General features: G+C 41.4%; 1 protein-coding gene across 1 annotated transcript; it reads left to right on the top strand.

Annotated features, from left to right (window-relative positions):
• Positions 1-2417: 2417 nt before the first annotated feature.
• LOC138621765 (solute carrier organic anion transporter family member 1C1-like) lies at positions 2418-16976 on the top strand. The gene is made up of 16 exons (XM_069700066.1): positions 2418-2569; positions 2805-2941; positions 3657-3789; positions 5584-5725; positions 5851-5983; positions 6072-6199; positions 7951-8097; positions 8405-8503; positions 10027-10260; positions 10334-10498; positions 11461-11656; positions 11791-11956; positions 14381-14565; positions 15538-15602; positions 15858-15975; positions 16100-16976. The coding sequence occupies exons 3-16, from the start codon at positions 3691-3693 to the stop codon at positions 16554-16556; spliced, it is 2334 nt and encodes a 777-aa protein (XP_069556167.1). The 5' UTR covers positions 2418-2569; positions 2805-2941; positions 3657-3690; the 3' UTR covers positions 16557-16976.
• Positions 16977-18298: the final 1322 nt, after the last annotated feature.

Raw genomic sequence — 18298 nt, forward strand, 5'->3', positions numbered from 1 at the left:
GAGATATTTGTCATGGTTTGCACTTGGGTTCTGTTCTGCAGTGTTTATTTCAGTTTTGTGCTTCCTGTTTTATTTTGAAATAAAAAAATTAAAAAAACTTTTTGAAAACTTCCAGCTTGTTTTTGCATTTCCCTGTGTCTTGTTTCCTCATCAGCACTCTGAACATTTACTTCTCTCCTTCCTCAGTTCTTTGTCAGTCCGTTGTGTTCCCTGTCGTTTCCTGCCTGTCAATCTTATGTTGTGGATTTTCACTAGTTTCTTGGTTTTTCTGTAAATTTGTTTGTATTTCCCTGCATCTGTTTGTTTGGTTTTATTTTGGAGGTTATTTTGAAGGATACAGCAAGCTTGGCTCTCCTTTTTGTTGTTTTTTATTTCAGCTATAACTCCATTTTTTTTTTTTTTTTTAATACAAAAATTGTCTGTAAGTCTTTGAGCCTCCATGTATTGTGCATTTGGGTCCAACCTGCCCCCAATCGTAACAATAACGTAATGATTAACTCGTGACCTCAAGTCAACGACATGTAAAAAATAACTACATTTTAGACCATTCTTGGCTTCCATAGGGAGAACCTTTGAAAAAATAGTTTTAACCTTATTGACGTCTCCATGTAATGTTTATTGTTGTGACGTTTCGGGGTTTAATCAATGCCAGGATGGGAAGTTTAACAGTCTTTTAGAGTCTGTCAAAAAGCAAATAATGGCGCATTATGGACAGTCATGGACATCCATGTCCTGTTATGTTCCCTTATTCCATTAAATAGTTAATTTATTCCAACCCACCCATGTGATTTTACACATGCTTTTGAGCTGCATTTGATTTGTTGTGTCATCTTAATGTGTTAAGTGCCATGAAATAACCTATGTTGTGATTTGGCGCTATATAAATAAAGTTGAATTGAATTGAATCTTGCACACTTACTTTCTTTCTGATTACTTACTATCTGTAAAGGTCAACACTATTTCTTCATTGTGTTTGAACATCACTATCAAATCTCATTTGCTCAAAGTTGAGGGTTGTCATTACATAACCTGTTGTGTTTGAGCATGGACTCTTCTGTGTTTACTTTGTGCTTGCCAAATAGTTCACCCCTTTCTTTTATTGAACCAGAAGCAATGTTTGGGCTCCTGCCATATTATGTAATGTTTTGTAACTGTCATTACCAGTGAGATAATCTAGGACTGTAAATCTCTTTCATTACTATTACGACCAATACTTAAGTGTCGATAAGATTTAAAACCCAACTTTTATATGTTTTAAATGGAAATGATGTTATCTTATTAAAAACATTTCCACATCCACTTTTAATTGAACACAATATCTTGTGTGACCAGCAGGCTGTGCTCTACACTACAAAATATCTATTGTAACACTGTTTGCTACTTCAGGTGTCTTTCTTTTGCACAAACCAAAGCTAATCATAATTTACCTTGAATAGTAGAACTTTAGTAGCGCTTAAAATGACACTTACTTTTAGCTCTTTGTAGTTTGGCTTTCTTGAAGAAATTGTATTTTCTTGATTCCTGTTGTTGTGGGTTTTGTACCCTCATGGTTGAAATGCACTTATTGTAAGTCGCTTTGGATAAAAGCGTCAGCTAAATGAAATGTAATGTAATCAGAAAAATGAATTCAGTGTTATAGAATTAAAAAAATAAATAATGTTAACATATAATCTAGTTATTAGTATGTTTGCTGCAGGTGCAGCCGCCTTTGGTTTAAGGTGGCCTGATGCAGTGACAACCTACATTCCTGCCTGAATTCACCTGAAACCAGATCCAGTGACAAAAGACACATAGTTCATTCAAGCCAACTGCACAATTCAGAGGCCCCGAGTACAAACTTCCCAGAGAGGTAAAGTGGTAAACAGTTTGCTTCACTGTCGCTGTGCAGGAATGTGAAAGGCTCTTAATAATCATAATCCATGGAATTTGTGAGGGGGATAAAGCTGAGTGTGTGACCTGCTGTTTGGCAGCCTGAGCACCCTCCACCCCCCTCAACCCCTCACCCTCCTGCGGTCACTGGACTAATAGAGCATTCCCAGAGCCATGTTAACCCACTGTTCCATCTTTGAGCTCTTCATCAGAGCAACTTCAGTATCAGCTGATGACTAAATCTGGACATTTAGTTCCCTTTCATATAAAAAAAAAAAAAAAAGTATAAAAAAGTACTTATAGTTCTGTTTAATAGCACTGGGTCCTGATATTACCTTGTGGGGAAAAAAAACCCTCAACAAATCCAGTAGGATTGGTTTGAAGTTACTAATCTGCACTCCCTCCCTCCCCACTCCCTGTATATCTACCCCCACCCCCACCCTTCCTATCCCCTGTTGCTGCCCCCCCTCCTGGACTGGCTGCCATGTGTGTGGAATAAAAATGTGTGAGGCCTTTTGTCCCCCGGTTCCAAGTAACAGCTCTGTCCTCAGACGGGAGAATAGGAGCTCGGGGAGAGCAGGTCCGTCTCCTCTCAGTCCGAGGACAGACACATGGCTGCTTTGAAGAGGAGCTGAAGAGAAGAAGAAGAAGAAGAAGAGAGGGTAGACCTCAGCGCCCCTTGGCCTTGGAGATGCACTAGGTATTTCACTAAACTTTCTTAGGGATTGCTTTGCAGTGCTGATTTTGCTTTATTCCTCTTAGTATAACAAAATGTATCATATTTGCATTTTCTGCAAGGCCAGAACATACTGGTCAAGGCTGAATAAAAGATTACAGACAAGCTGCAATCCCACAATGTGTGGGAGTATTAACAAATTCAAACTTAATGGGGAGAGTTGGGGAGAAAAAAAAAAAAAAAGGTAACTTTCTGTCAGGTTTCCACCCTCACAGCTTTTCTAACGGACAGATAAAGTCAGTCACTGGAAGCCAGATTTCTTTGCGATATGCACTGAGCCTGCAGCACCTGGTGTTCGCTGGCCCCGAGGAGAGGAAGCTTGAGGAGTCGACACAGGTACCATTGTGGTTTTACAGCTCTTCTGTTTTCCCGCGCTTCACAAATGGTGACATGTGGATGTGAACTGACAGAATTGGCTCAAATATGGTCTCTCAGTTAAATTGGATCAGACATTTTCATGCTCATAGCTGATTTAATGAAAAGCTTGGATACATAATTATTGCTGTGAGGGGATAATCATCCGACGATTGTTGTAACAAATTAAACATTTTGATGCTATTTAATGCAATGTGTATGAATGTAGCTACATGTGTACCAATTAAAAAAAGGGGAAACCAAGTTCAGAGGAACATTTTGACATTTTGTGAAGTATTCTTATTCACTTGCAGCGAGTTACACGAGAGGATTGATATAGCCCGTAACATGGACATGTTGCTGCACCTGCCTAGCTTAGCTTAGCATACTGACTGTGAAAACATTTGCAAATTAGTGAGCTTTTGATGTGCTGGTGGGCAGACTTTGATCCGAGTTAAATGAACCAGATTCTTGATCTAGCTACCGTGCAGTTATAAGAGTGCCACCCATCTTCTTTTTCTAACTATTGGCAAGAGATAGAACAAGCTTATATCCCAAAATGTAGAATTTATCCTTCATTTCACTGTTTGAGATCATAGAGGCTGTTCATTCTTTTATGAATTGGCACATTATAGTTCTTAAGGACATTTTCCTGGTTGGAAATCCCTTCTTAGTCTATTCTCCTTGTGCTTTGCAGTGGCCTGTAGCAGTAGACAAACACTGAGTGCAGGATGGAGGAAGCAGCACAGGACATGGACAAGATGACCAGCCAGATGGCTCTGTGTGACCCGGCCAACCAGAAGACCAGAAAACGCATCTCCACTCTCAAAGTACTAAATCTAGCTGAAATCAACACTTCTCTGCTCCTAAATCTATTTTTGTAGTTCATTTTGTTGACACAGTGAGTGTAAATGCCCTAGATAACAGTCTGAAAGGCAGTGTGGTGGTGCAGTTGTTAGCACTGTCTCCTTACAGCATGAAGAGGTTCAGACTTTTTACCTGCTGGTGCAGCTGCCTTATGAGCGTTTGAGACACTTCTTACCATTGTAAGCTTGAATAGCATCTCCTTTCACCCCACACAGGCTAAACCGGTATAGATGATTGAGCAATAAATCCCCAACATGTGAGAAGAACTTCTGTTTTGGGTCAATTGAGATATGCTTTTCCCATGGAATAGGTGGAATCAAGCCAAGAGCTGATCATCTTTCATTTTCGATGATCTTACCAGGTCAAAATTCTACTCCAGAAGAGCCTGTCAAATTTTGTCAGACACTTCAGTGTCAGTCCTGAGCTCAGCCTCGTCTGATTGCAGCAGCACACAGAAGTCACTATCAGCAAGTTAAAAGCATTTCTTACAAAACACATCTATTTTCAATTTCAAACCCTGACTTTCTTTTTCCACATGGGTTTTAGTCCAGTCGGTGATTATTTGGTTTGAATTCTCAGACTCCTCAACAAAAACAAAAACGAAATGAAAAAAACTGTAATAGCAGGTTCATCAGGTCACTCTGTGATTGCAGTTTTCTAACTCACGTTGTTACTGCATGTCACAAATATAGACCTATCACTCAACTCATCCTCCTTCCTAATCAGAGAAATCAGTGTAAGAGTACATTAATAAAGCAAAGGTTTTCAGTTGGTGTAACTGAACCCACTGACGGTAACTAAAACTCGGATGTTGGATGGAGGCACCTTTGTCTACTCTCCTCCTGTGTATTGTAGAAAAAAAATCAAGAGCTTATTTCACACATTGTGATGCTTAAACTACAATGATGTCAGTGTATGTTTGTTGTATCAAAAGTTTGTTGTGCACTGACTTAAAATTTCAAAAGAAATTATAAGTCGGTTTGTTAATATGCCACATTTAGACTTAAAGTAAAATAGTCCATCAACAACAAAATGAAAACATATTAAAAGTAAAAATGAAAAGAATTTAGAAACAATATTAAGCCATAACAAGAATGCAGGATGTGGGTAAGCAGTCATTAATGCTGTAAAAAGAAATTACAATTTTAAAAATTAGGCCTAACCTTGAAATGCCAGAGAGAATAAATATGATGAGATATAAACACTGGTAGCGAGGTTGACGACCTGATCTGGAGAGGGAAGCTTTGAAGCAGTCTGCTGGACCTAGGTTGGCCCAAATAGGTGGTCAGGAAGAGCTGAGAGCTGAGATATTAGTGTCTTATCCATTCCAGCATAGAAATAATAACAATAGTTCAACCCTGAAGTAATAAAATCATGAGTGACCTTCTCAAGGTCTTTAAAATAAAGGGATGGCATAGTTTAAGTTGAGAATCAAAGCCCCTGCAGCATTATACAATGATTTCTGTTGCACAGCAAACCATGCAGGGGAACTGCAACAATGCCTGATGGGAAGTAACTTCAGTACTAAAAAACCTGGAGGATGCCCACACACACAGCGTAAAGCAAGTGAAGGCAGAACAGTTTCCCAGCTGATCTTATTACAGCAAGTAGTCAAAGCTATGAACAGAGATTAGGACAACGACCATACACTGCCACGTACATTCTCCTTTCTACCATTGATTATTATCTGAGTGAATTTACAGTGCATACTGTGATCACAGAACTCTTACATTTCCCTTTGCTTTGTGTTTTTCTAGTGGTTCATTGTGGCGCTTTCCTTCGCCTATTTCTCCAAGGCCCTGACAGGGACCTACATGAAGAGCTCCTTCACTCAGATTGAGAGACGTTTCGATCTCTCCAGCACACACATCGGACTCATAGATGGCAGTTTTGAGATGGGTAACATCGATCTGTTAATTTAACCCTAAAACCTTTGTGCAATCGGATCACGTCCCGCTGTTGATCTCCTCCTGATGATTTACTCGTGATTTTCAAATTGATCTCTGTTCTTTTGGTTTGTATAGGCAACTTGTTGTTCCTAGCCGTGGTCAGTCATTTTGGGGCCAAGTTGCATCGGCCCAGACTCATCGCCATGGGTTGCTCCCTCATGGCAGTAGGGGCCTTTCTCACCGGCCTGACACACTTCTTCATGGGACGGTAAATGCCTGGATTTAGAAACAAGAATGATGAAAAGAAAGACCTTTAAATGATTAACGTCTCTTTGTGTCACCACTTGTTTCCATAGCTATAAGTACGACACGGTCATTCAGGTCTTCCAGAATGACAGTGTCAGCATTGCTGCCTGTGTGGATCCTCTGAAAACACTCGATGTACCGGACATCCAGATAGAGCCTTCAGTGGAAGACAACAAAGGTAGGACTGTGGGTGACATGCTGGGATCAAATGTAGGCTTTTATGACCTCCACTTAAATATCAGTAACTTGGATCTTATTGAAACCATTATGTCTTATAAGCCAAACAGCCGAGTAGTGTGGCTCTATGGATAGCGATGTAGACATGTTGGCCCGTCCACCATTTTGGTTTGGACTGAAATATCTTAATAACAATTGGATGGACTTGCAATACATTTTGTACAGAGATTGATGGTGATAAACTGATGTTTCCTCAAGTGCCAGCAGCTGGTCAAATATCTCAGCTTGAAATATCCCAATATCTACGATGAAATACTACAATTGAATCCATGGCATTTTTTCATAGCAACAAGTAACTCAAAGCACCCCTCCATCTAAATACACCCTCAGAGAATCACTCGCATGGGTGTGGACCAGGCCTATTCAACTTGTGGTCTTTTTCAATTTTTCTATGGCGCCCAACTGGCTGCCTGCAAATCAGGCTGAGCTATAAATATATGAGGATGTAAGCTAGACTTGAAAGAGTACCGTATCGGTCATATAGGATCAAAAGTCAGCTGAAACAGCCAAGATGCCACTTCAAAAGCTCCAAGCGTGACGATCTGAGTCCGGCTCAACAAGACACCGTCGACAACATCCTTGGACAGCCACTTTCTGACAAATTTCAACCCATGCAGTTGAAGTCAAAAACCTGCAATCAGGATGAACTTATACCAGATGCCTTTTCTATGGTCAGTGGAGCAAGAAACTGTGCAGCAGTACCATATACAGAGAGTCTGCCTTTGCATAAAATCTGATTAAAAGTCGTAAAAGCTTTTCGACCGTCGCTGGAATGCACTGATCCTGTGTGACCTTAAAAGCCACTCTCCTCCTGTGCAGTTACATACCACCCAACAACTGCACAGCCGCTGAGCGTAGCAACCACCTCAGACGACAAATCCCTTCTCCCTTGTTAACAGAACTAAACAGAGACACAACAGCATCTCGTCAACCGCTCCTTCAATAAGTCTGGATGCTGATTGAAAAGGTAGCCAACAAGAGCTGATTTGTAAAAAAAAAAAAAAAAAAGAAAAGGGGCAGAATAATATGTATGAAAAGCAGACATCTGTAATATTCAGTTTGGTCGCCTATTTTTTCAACGTTTTGTGGAGGTGCTCTTGTTCCGATCCGTTCTGGTTTGCTGAGTCGGGCTTCAGCCGAAATGTTGCTTCAGTCTCTATTGTTGAGCCATAATTAATTATACACACAAGTCATGCACCCACAAAACACAACCTATTGGTCCTGCTCAGCTCTCCTCATGAGATGTATTTAGAGAAGTACAATATGGGGGGGGGGGTCGCATACAATGTGGTATGCAAGCTTAAAGCCACATCCTATTACGATGACACTGAATCATCAGATTTTATTCATACGTCTGGTTTGAGGTAGTCCGCATTATTGACGTAGCCTATTTCTCTTTCTCGATGACATGTGTATGGAATAAAGGAGGAGTGCATGCACCTGGTAAAAAAAACAACAACAAAAAAACAGGCAGCAAACTAAAGTAGTAGTTTGAAAAAAACCACACGTATAATGTAAAACAAATATGTGATGAGTGTAGAAAGATTTCCCATTTTTCAAAAAATATTGTAGAACAGATATAGTGGAATTGCAATGAAATTAAAGATATAAGTTTCTAACAAAATGACTTAATCTATCAGATGTTTGTAACTAAATCAATATGATGAATTCCTGGTGTGTGTCAATATGCAGCCTGCATGAGAGATTCTGGTTCCAACATGTGGATCTATGTGTTCCTGGGGAACGCTCTGCGGGGGATCGGAGAAACCCCCGTCACACCTCTGGGCATCTCCTACATCGATGACTTTGCCAAAGCAGACAACTCCCCTTTCTATATAGGTGAGATGTCATCGCTCTTTTCTGGGCCTACATCGGGATTTTCCACTGCTCCAGATGACATATAGATTTCTTAAAATGTAGAATCATTTGAGTATGACATCACATCAGTTTCCCTTCGTATTCATTCAGCAGTTCATTCTACTTGAATGTAATTTCTCATCATGTTAATACATTAAACATACCTTGTAAACGCTTATTGGACAACTATATACCCACTAGGGTTCAACTGAAATTCCACTTTTTACCTCCCTTCCTCTAAACCACTTTATATAAAAGGGTAATATTCTAATTATTTTGTGATTGACAGCTTGTCTCCAGACCATCACTCTTCTGGGCCCCATGTTTGGATTCCTCCTGGGCTCCTATTGTGCCAGACTCTATGTTGACATTGGATATGTTGATATGGGTGAGTGTAATGGTTTTGTTTCGTGAGGAATGTATCATCAATTATGGTTAGTGGGATGGAAATCGTGAAGCCATCCTCCCTTTGTGGACAAGGTCACCGTTTCCACTCGGTTACTTGACTTCCTTCTTCGACAATTCAGTTTCGAACTTCGGCATCTCACATTTTTAGAGCTGTTCCAGTGAAACTAATAGGTTTTGTGCTACCTAACTATGACACATTTTGACATGAAATCGGGCTGTTAGTCATCACTCTGAAAGCTAAGCTCCCAGACTAAACACTTTTATGAACACTCTAGGTATAACTTAATATTAATAAAACAGGGCGACCGAAGAAGTAATGTCACTGTATGAAGTTTGGGGGGAAAACCCTGAAAAAACAGACGAACTGGACGGTCCAGACCGCAAATCCGACAACATGGCGGAAGGTGAGCAAATTGACGGCCTGGTGGAGAAGATAAGTGAAGGAGTATTTACGAAACTCAAGCTCCAGCCTGGATATAAAACTCGACCAGATGGCTAAACCGGTGAACTCGGTGTGTGAAAGTGTAAAAGCGGTGGAGAAAAAGGTGGATGAAGCAGAACAAAGAATATCCAACACAGAGGACCCGGTGTCACAGCTTCCAGCTAAACTTGAACGCACCGCTAACTGAGGCCATGACCCGGCTGGAGGACCAGGAGAACCGGTCCAGACGCATCGACGTAAAGGTTGTCAATTTGTCTGAACGCACAGATGGCGATACCGCCAAGGACTTCTTCGCACCTTGACTGCCAAAAATCCAAAACCTCGCGGTGAAAAAGGACAGGATCAAGCTGGACAGGTGTGACCGCGGACCCGCACACCTGCAGAATGACTTCATTATTTTCTAATCCATGTTGAAACTCAGTGGAACAAGTTGGTCTGCTTATGTATATTAAGATGTAATTATATCAGGCTGGTGGTGTGCCAGTGTGTTATTATTTGTTGTTGTTGTTTTTTCCTTCTGTTTTGTATTCTTAAAGTTTTGTCGTGACAAGTTGTCAAATCAAAAAAAAAGTATTTTACTCAATATCTAGATCAGAAAATAAGCAACTATTATTAATGTAAATGGCAATTATACTGTGCAGGATGGAGAAGTTGAACAGGTACAGTTAAGGGAATATTCTGCTTCTAATAAAGTATAAAAAAAAAAAAAAAAAAAAAGGGCTTATTTTGCCTTTGAGACATGAGAAACTCTGGCAGGAGCCTTGGTCAGGCCTCATTTAGACCAACTCATGGTGCAAAGGTCTGATACACTCGGCACCTCGTCAGATCAGGTTAGTGAGGACTTCCCTGAGTGTCCCTGTGAGGAACTGTCTTCACTCTCACTCACAATCAATAATTCATTCGTCAAACAAACAAAATTAGAACACCTTAAGTGTGCAGTGCTTACTACTGTGTCCCAACCCTGATGAGAACCTCTGGTGCTCAGTATGGTCACATCTCAAGAAGGAAGACTGAAAAAAAAATGAAAAGCTTCCGGTTGAAAACTCCTTTCTTTCATGCAGAAAGCGTGAGCATCACTCCTAAAGATGCCCGCTGGGTGGGCGCCTGGTGGATGGGTTTTCTCGTGTCCTCTGCCCTCTTGCTCATGTCCAGCATTCCCTTCTGGTTCCTGCCGCGCTCGTTGCCCAAGCAGGAGGGTGAAGAGGGCAAACCAGCTCCTGCCTGTGAGGCCCTGGATGGAACAGAGGACGCATCCAACAACAACAACAACGTCCAGCTGACCGAAATTGCAAAAGGTCCAGTAGAAACAAATCTTCTCCTTGTGTGTATGTGCGCAAAAGTTGATTAACTTTATATGTCCTTCCACAGGGTTCCTTCCATCGCTGAAGCGCCTGCTGGGAACTCCTGCTTACTTCCTGCTTCTTTGTGGGAGCATCCTGAAGTTCAACTCCTTTATTGGTTTGTTCACCTTCAAAGCTAAATACATGGAGCAGCAGTTTGGACAGTCTGCGTCCAGAGCCAACTTCCTCATAGGTAAATAATAAACTACATTCATTTAGTTGTTTCATGTAGACTAAAACTCCTTCCGACATTTTGAGATACACTAGGTCAGCTGACGGTTGAGAGATGGAACTGTGTATTCCGTACTTGCAAGATGGCGACGGCCAATATCTGAACTCGAAGCCTCATTATGACCGTTCACAAACCAACGGGTGACATCACTGTAGGTTGCCGCTTAAGCTTCTTTCCGGCGAGTGGCAGAGTAATGAGTGATAAAGCCTTCTAAAAATTTTAGTTTGATAACCGGGATGACTGTTTAGGCGTTTAAGAGTTAAAAACGTGCAAGTTTCTTGCTGGCAGGAACACAGTCGTTACTCCCCCGGGATATTCCTGGTTTTACAGCAGATCATATGCCAGACGGATTGTGCTTTGCTGCTGTTACTCAGAGCCAAAAACTCATTAATTCACTAAAGGTTAACTGTTTGATGATGTTAAGGTATGAGTACACACCCTGTACCAAACAATCTGTTTCCTATGATGAAGCAGAAGCTATTCCTCTCTTAGATAGCAACTAAAAGAGCAAAAGCGATCTTAGAAGTCAGCAGGGCCTGCAGTCTGATGGTACAACTACAGTACATACAGTGGTGTGAAAAAGTGTTTGCCCCCTTCCTGATTTCTTATTTTTTTGCATGTCTGTCACACTTAAATGTTTCAGATCATCAAACAAATTTAAATATTAGTCAAAGATAACACAAGTAAACACAAAATGCAGTTTTTAAATGAAGGTTTTTAGTATTAAGGGAGAAAAACAATCCAAACCCACATGGCCCTGTGTGAAAAAGTGTTTGCCCCCTAAACCTAATAACTGGTTGGGCCACCCTTAGCAGCAACAACTGCAATCAAGCGTTTGCGATAAATTAAAGCCGAAGGTCTCAAGGAGGAATTAGAGACATTAGACCCTCATGTATCCAGGTCCCCTTGTGTTTTTCTTCCAGGTGTGCTGAACCTGCCTGCAGTAGCAGTGGGGATCTTCCTGGGAGGACTGCTGATGAAGAGGTATAAGCTGGGCGTAGTGTCTGGAGCTCAGCTCTCCTTTGCCACTTCTTTCATGGCGTACCTCCTCTTACTGCTGCAGTTTGGTACCAAGTGTGACAACATATCCGTGGCTGGGCTCACCATCTCGTACAACGGGTCAGTGCTAAGACGACTTCCACAGCTTTAACAAACCAAAAATAATTAAAACAATTTTGCAGCCTCAAATTTCTATGTGGTTTTTTTTTTGCACTTGTTCTTTACTACCGGTGAATCGTTTCTCTCCCCTGCAGGACACAGAGCTTTTCATACGACAGAGAAATGCTTTTCTCCGAGTGTAACAGCGACTGCTCCTGTTCATCAGAGGAGTGGGACCCTGTCTGCTCAGACAGCGGCATCACTTACATCTCCCCGTGTTTGGCTGGCTGCCTCAGCTCCAGTGGACACGGCAAGAACACAGTAGGGACACACACACACACACACACACACACACACACACACACACACACACACACACACACACACACACACACACACACCATAAAAAGCACAAACATACTGTACAATGTTCACACTAAACCTGCTGTCAGTGGAAGATACTTGGGTCAAGACTGATTTACAACTGGGTACAAAGGTATCACTATTCAAAAACCGCCACTTTAATTAATTAAATCTTTATAATTTATAAAGTTATCTCCCTTAAAGGTGTTTCAGCAACACCCCCATCATCTGATGTTTATCAGCATTATCATGCAGTCTTCAACCCTCAATCCAGGGAAACACTCCTCAGTAGCTGCACAGAGAACATGTGCTTAAATAAATGATATTATATTTGAAACTGGATTTTTTTTTTGTTTTTTATTTCTTCAACGTATCACCACCTACAGTGGGTACGGAAAGTATTCAGACCCCTTTAAATTTTTCACTCTTTGTTTCATTGCAGCCATTTGCTAAAATCAAAAAAGTTCATTTTATTTCTCATTAATGTACACTCAACACCCCATCTTGACAGAAAAAAACTGAAATGTAGAAATTGGTGCAAATTTATTAAAAAAAGAAAAACTGAAATATCACATGGTCATAAGTATTCAGACCCTTTGCTGTGACACTCATATTTAACTCACATGCTGTCCATTTCTTCTGATCCTCCTTGAGATGGTTCTACTCCTTCATTGGAGTCCAGCTGTGTTTAATTAAACTGATTGGACTTGATTAGGAAAGGCACACACCTGTCTATATAAGACCTTACAGCTCACAGTGCATGTCAGAGCTAATGAGAATCATGAGGTCAAAGGAACTGTCCAAGGAGCTCAGAGACAGAATTGTGGCAAGGCACAGATCTGGCCAAGGTTACAAAATAATTTCTGCAGCACTCAAGGTTCCTAAGAGCACAGTGGCCTCCATAATCCTTAAATGGAAGAAGTTTGGGACGACCAGAACTCTTCCTAGACCTGGCCGTCCAGCCAAACTGAGCAATCGTGGGAGAAGAGCCTTGGTGAGAGAGGTAAAGAAGAACCCAAAGATCACTGTGGCTGAGCTCCAGAGATGCAGTAGGGAGATGGGAGAAAGTTCCACAAAGTCAACTATCACTGCAGCCCTCCACCAGTCGGGGCTTTATGGCAGAGTGGCCCGACGGAAGCCTCTCCTCAGTGCAAGACGTATGAAAGCCCGCATAGAGTTTGCCAAAAAACACATGAAGGACTCCCAGACTATGAGAAATAAGATTCTCTGGTCTGATGAGACCAAGATTGAACTTTTTGGCGTTAATTCTAAGCGGTATGTGTGGAGAAAGCCAGGCACTGCTCATCACCTGCCCAATACAATCTCAACAGTGAAACATGGTGGTGGCAACATCATGCTATGGGGGTGTTTTTCAGCTGCAGGGACAGGACGACTGGTTGCAATTGAAGGAAAGATGAATGCGGCCAAGTACAGAGATATCCTGGAAGAAAACCTCTTCCAGAGTGCTCTGGACCTCAGACTGGGCCGAAGGTTCACCTTCCAACAAGACAATGACCCGAAGCACACAGCTAAAATAACAAAGGAGTGGCTTTGGAACAACTCTGTGACCATTCTTGACTGGCCCAGCCATAGCCCTGACCTAAACCCAATTGAGCATCTCTGAAGAGACCTGAAAATGGCTGTCCACCAACGTTCACCATCCAACCTGACGGAACTGGAGAGGATCTGCAAGGAAGAATGGCAGAGGATCCCCAAATCCAGGTGTGAAAAGCTTGTTGCATCATTCCCAAGAAGACTCATGGCTGTACTAGCTCAAAAGGGTGCTTCTACTCAATACTGAGCAAAGGGTCTGAATACTTATGACCATGTGATATTTCAGTTTTTCTTTTTTAATAAATTTGCACAAATTTCTACATTTCAGTTTTTTTCTGTCAAGATGGGGTGCTGAGTGTACATTAATGAGAAATAAAATGAACTTTTTTGATTTTAGCAAATGGCTGCAATGAAACAAAGAGTGAAAAATGTAAAGGGGTCTGAATACTTTCCGTACCCACTGTATGTATACATTTTATTCATCATTGCATGCTCAATGTATTGTGTTATCTTACAATGCACATGATTAATATTACAAAACATAAATACGAGGGGATCAATAAGTTCCGAGACTGCTGCTGTGTGCAGCACAGTGATGTGCACGCAGCAGGAGGAAGGTAATAAGTAAGCATTAAAAATGTTGTTTCTTGATCAAAATCAGCACCTGGGTTACACATGCTTTTGTTTGCGCGCAACAGCAACAGTCTCTAAACTTATTGACCCACCCTTATATGAGTCATTATTTCTGGTATATCTATATATTTGACAATAGGAAAGAAGAAAACAACTATCTGATCCTACGGATTGAATGCCCTCTTTCTCTCCCAGGTCTTTCACAACTGCAGCTGTGTGTCCTACTCCTATCCAGCAGGCACCAGTACGTCGGTGAGGCTGGGCCAGTGCCCTCATGCCAAGGACTGCAGCCGCAGCTTCACCTCCTACATGGGTGTATCTGTTCTCAGCTCCTTTATCAACTCCCTGGGAGCCACGCCGGGCTACATGGTCATCATACGGTCTGTGCAACCTGACCTGACACAAAAGAAATAATGATGGCTGGGAATGTCGGGGGTGCTGCAGTTTTGTATTTTAGTGGGTTGTACTCCAGTGGGTTGAGCCTCAGTAAGACGTGCAAATTAAAATATCAAATCACACCAGAGTATCGGTTGTGTTTGAGAGACACTGGTTGGCTGCTGTGATCCTGACTGGAAGGGAGGTAGCATGAAGGCGTCACAAACAAATTAACTTTTTCAAGTTTTATTCAAGTAAAAGTAGGCCCAAAAGGTTTTTCAAGGTTGAATGTGCATTAACTTTAGTAATACACATGTAATACACGAATCGGTCCAGGATACTGTGTCAGCGTCACATCCTGTGTCGCACAGGCATGAAACCGACTGTGCCTCGGGTTTAGGCACCAATAACTACTTGGTTAGGTTTAGGAAAAAGATCATAGCTTGGGTTGAAATATGTAATTTTATGTCACGTACTTCACCTAACTTAGTTACTGTTCTTACATTATGTACATAAAAAAAAAAATTTAAAAAAAAAATAAATAGAATATGCGAAGCAATGTAAGTCATTTATTTAGGCTACTCAAAAGAAATCCACATTGACTTTTTTCTTTCCAAAGGCTCAACCACTTTTCTATCCCTTGGAAAGGAAACGGCCGGGTCGCCTAGGCGGAGCAAAACATGGCACTGACACAATAGCCTCTCGTGGATTGAAGGGTGTACGACACGCGCTGGTGTGATACCGAGGCTGAATATTCATACCGCTGTGCCTCACACTCGGCCAGAATGCGTCTCATGATCCTGCAATACCGAGTGTGGCCAATATGTCAAACATTACCTCACAGCCCAGTGGTGTTAATCGAAAACGGCAATACATTTATTATCTTATATCTTGTATCTTATATATAATGTAATGTAATGTAATGTAATCTTATTTTAATACCTTATCTTATTTTTCATCTCTTTTTGTAATTACAGATGCATCGGGCCAGAGCTCAAATCCCTTGCGCTGGGTATTCAGGCCTTGGTGACAAGGACTCTCGGTAAGCTTCACATACTTTTAGTTGCATGTAAAGCACGCAGCTTCTTTTGACTTTATATGTTAGATTTTTACTTGTTTTGCTTTTGGTTGACAGTTCGGCTGTGTAGCTCTCAAAACTAAAGTCCCTCCACTGGTGAAAATGTCACCTCTAAAGTGTTATTTTTTTGTTTTCGTATGGTATTTGGCACTCAGAATACAAGGGACACAAAATTTCTCTCCATTGTAGTGGAGCTCATATCTGGTTGATGCTTTGTAGGTGGAATTCCTGCGCCGGTGTATTTCGGAGCCCTGATTGATTCAACTTGTCTTAAGTGGTCGATCAAGAAGTGTGGGGGCAGAGGAGCGTGTCGCATTTACAACGCTGATATGTACAGGTAATCCATGGTGGAAATAAATGCAGCTGTGCTCCAATCCTCACTCAGCTACTGACTGGTATAATTGTGGTAAAAGCCTTCGTAGATTCGAGGTCTAACCTTTGTCCATTTTCTCTATTTGCAGGATAATTTTCCTGGGTCTGATCACTTGTCTCAGTGGCTCCTCCTATTTCTTCATCATTGCTGTCATCTTCCTCCTCAGGCGACAGTTTCGGAAGCCCGAGATGCAACAACTAAAGGCTACAAAGGAAATCGAGCTTCAGACTCCATCAAAGTCCACTCAACAGACTAGCGCTACTCCCAGAAGTCCGAAGTTGCCTCATACCCCAAAGGTTTTGGTAACGACTGTGACAGCCTCGGAGGAAGGAGGGGAGGTTCACACAGTAAAGCAGCAGTCCCAAGATGTCGAACCCGTTTCCACAAATAACACACAGGAGCCTAAATCCCCGACAGAGACCACTGCTGAGTGCACTAATCTTCCTTGTGATGGAGCAAACACGGAGGTGGGCTCTGAGGAAACAACTGCACAGGTGAAAAAAGAGAATCTGGACCATCACACAGATGACAAGAATAAGTTATAGGAAGAGCGCTAGCAGAGAAACTGATGACCCACGAAAGTACGTTGATCGCCGTTGTGGTCTCAAACCCAGAATCAAACTGGGCCAACTGGAGAAATTCTAGAAACGACATTAGGTTTGGCCTGACGTCAAATGTACTTGTCAAGAGGGATTTCTCTTTTATCTGGACTAGAGCATGCTCTTCTATTACAATATAGAGCTGTTATATTACACTTAGTCCTGAGGAGGAAAGGGGCTACCAGTGGTCCCATTTCCACAGCTGTAGAAATATTGTACAGTACTTAAAAATAGATGATGATTACACCGCAGCTCTGCAAGACCCAGAATAATAAAAAACAACAACAACAACATAATAGAGTAAACTTATTGGACCCAATAAATGTTTTCCTTTTAGTGCCAATAAATTAATCCTTGAATGACTGATATTGTTGTATGTTAATTTTGCAGACCTGATTTAAAAGCTTCACTAAACATCGGTAATTTTAAAATGTGTCATTCTTAATCAAATCAAGTCTAATTGATTTTTTTTTTGGCCACTTGGGGTCAACACAACATGCCGTAAATACAATACCAAATAGCGATACATTATCCCCTTCTAACGCTTAAGGGTAAATGTGCTATAAAAGACTGCCTTATTTGCACCTTGAACAGACATTAGCTGTCATTTGAAGTAGTGTTTTTGGGCACCTATTTAATGCAACACAAAAATTGTGTAAATTGACGATACTTGTTGTGATGTCACAAAATACTTTAAACTCAGATTTTAGGTGAGCACAAAGAAGCTTAGCTATTAAAGGCGTTTTGGACCGGTAGTGCCCAGCAGGTGATATATGTGGAAAACAATGCTCATGAGATCTGTGAGAGACAACCAACTCCCAATCTGACTGTTCTCAAACTATTGAATAGACCTTTTTTATCACGCATCTGTTTCAGATATTTGGACTAGTAGCGGTGTAGTAAACGTATACTGGGAAAACATACTGGGAAAACATGTAGGCTGAGACCTCTAGTGGCTGTAGTTATTATCATGGGAGCAAAGGAGGAAGTCAGGTGACGTAGTATTAACGGATAAAATCCACACAGGGAGGCAGGTTGGAAGTGTTTGGATGGATAAAACACGGCATGTCAACCCACACAAAAATAAATGCTATTTTTTTTTCAAGTTACATATGTGACTTAACTTGCGTATTTTACTTACACAATGTATGTAACGTAACTTACGCAAGTAATGTCCTTATCGTAACACAAACCATGGTCTTTTCCTCTGTCTAACCAAGTACTTTTCTTAAACCTAACCAAACCGCAATTATGTCGCAACCATGTGTTTATCATTGTTACGAGTGACGATGAAGGTTTGGTGGGCCTGTAGCTGGTACTGTCTTCTGGTTGTATAGGTATGTTGCTGATTTTGCCTGAACGTGGCAGCAGGTTTATTAGGCCCCTGGCACGAGGCAACATATTTGGGACAGCTGTGTGAACTTCCTACTCACTGGTCTGATAACAGTCAAAGGGGAAGTAAAGCAGTAAAGTTGTGGACTGTAAAACTAGCTCAAATAAGCATTAAAGCTCTGTACAGCGGAGATCAAATGCAGTGTGAGGTAATGATTCTCAGTGGTTTGGGTCCTAATCGCTGCCCCTCCACATCACACAGGGTCTTTAATCAACTGTTAGTATAAAGATATCTTAGTACAGCTTTAAGTTTAGCTAAAAGCAAGCATGCCATACTTCGTTCATATTTCACTTTA

This window comes from Brachyistius frenatus, unplaced genomic scaffold (assembly GCF_029030835.1).
Source record: "Brachyistius frenatus isolate BFR_SWC_R1_liver_20210118 unplaced genomic scaffold, ASM2903083v1 Contig_32, whole genome shotgun sequence".
Taxonomy (NCBI): domain Eukaryota; kingdom Metazoa; phylum Chordata; class Actinopteri; family Embiotocidae; genus Brachyistius; species Brachyistius frenatus.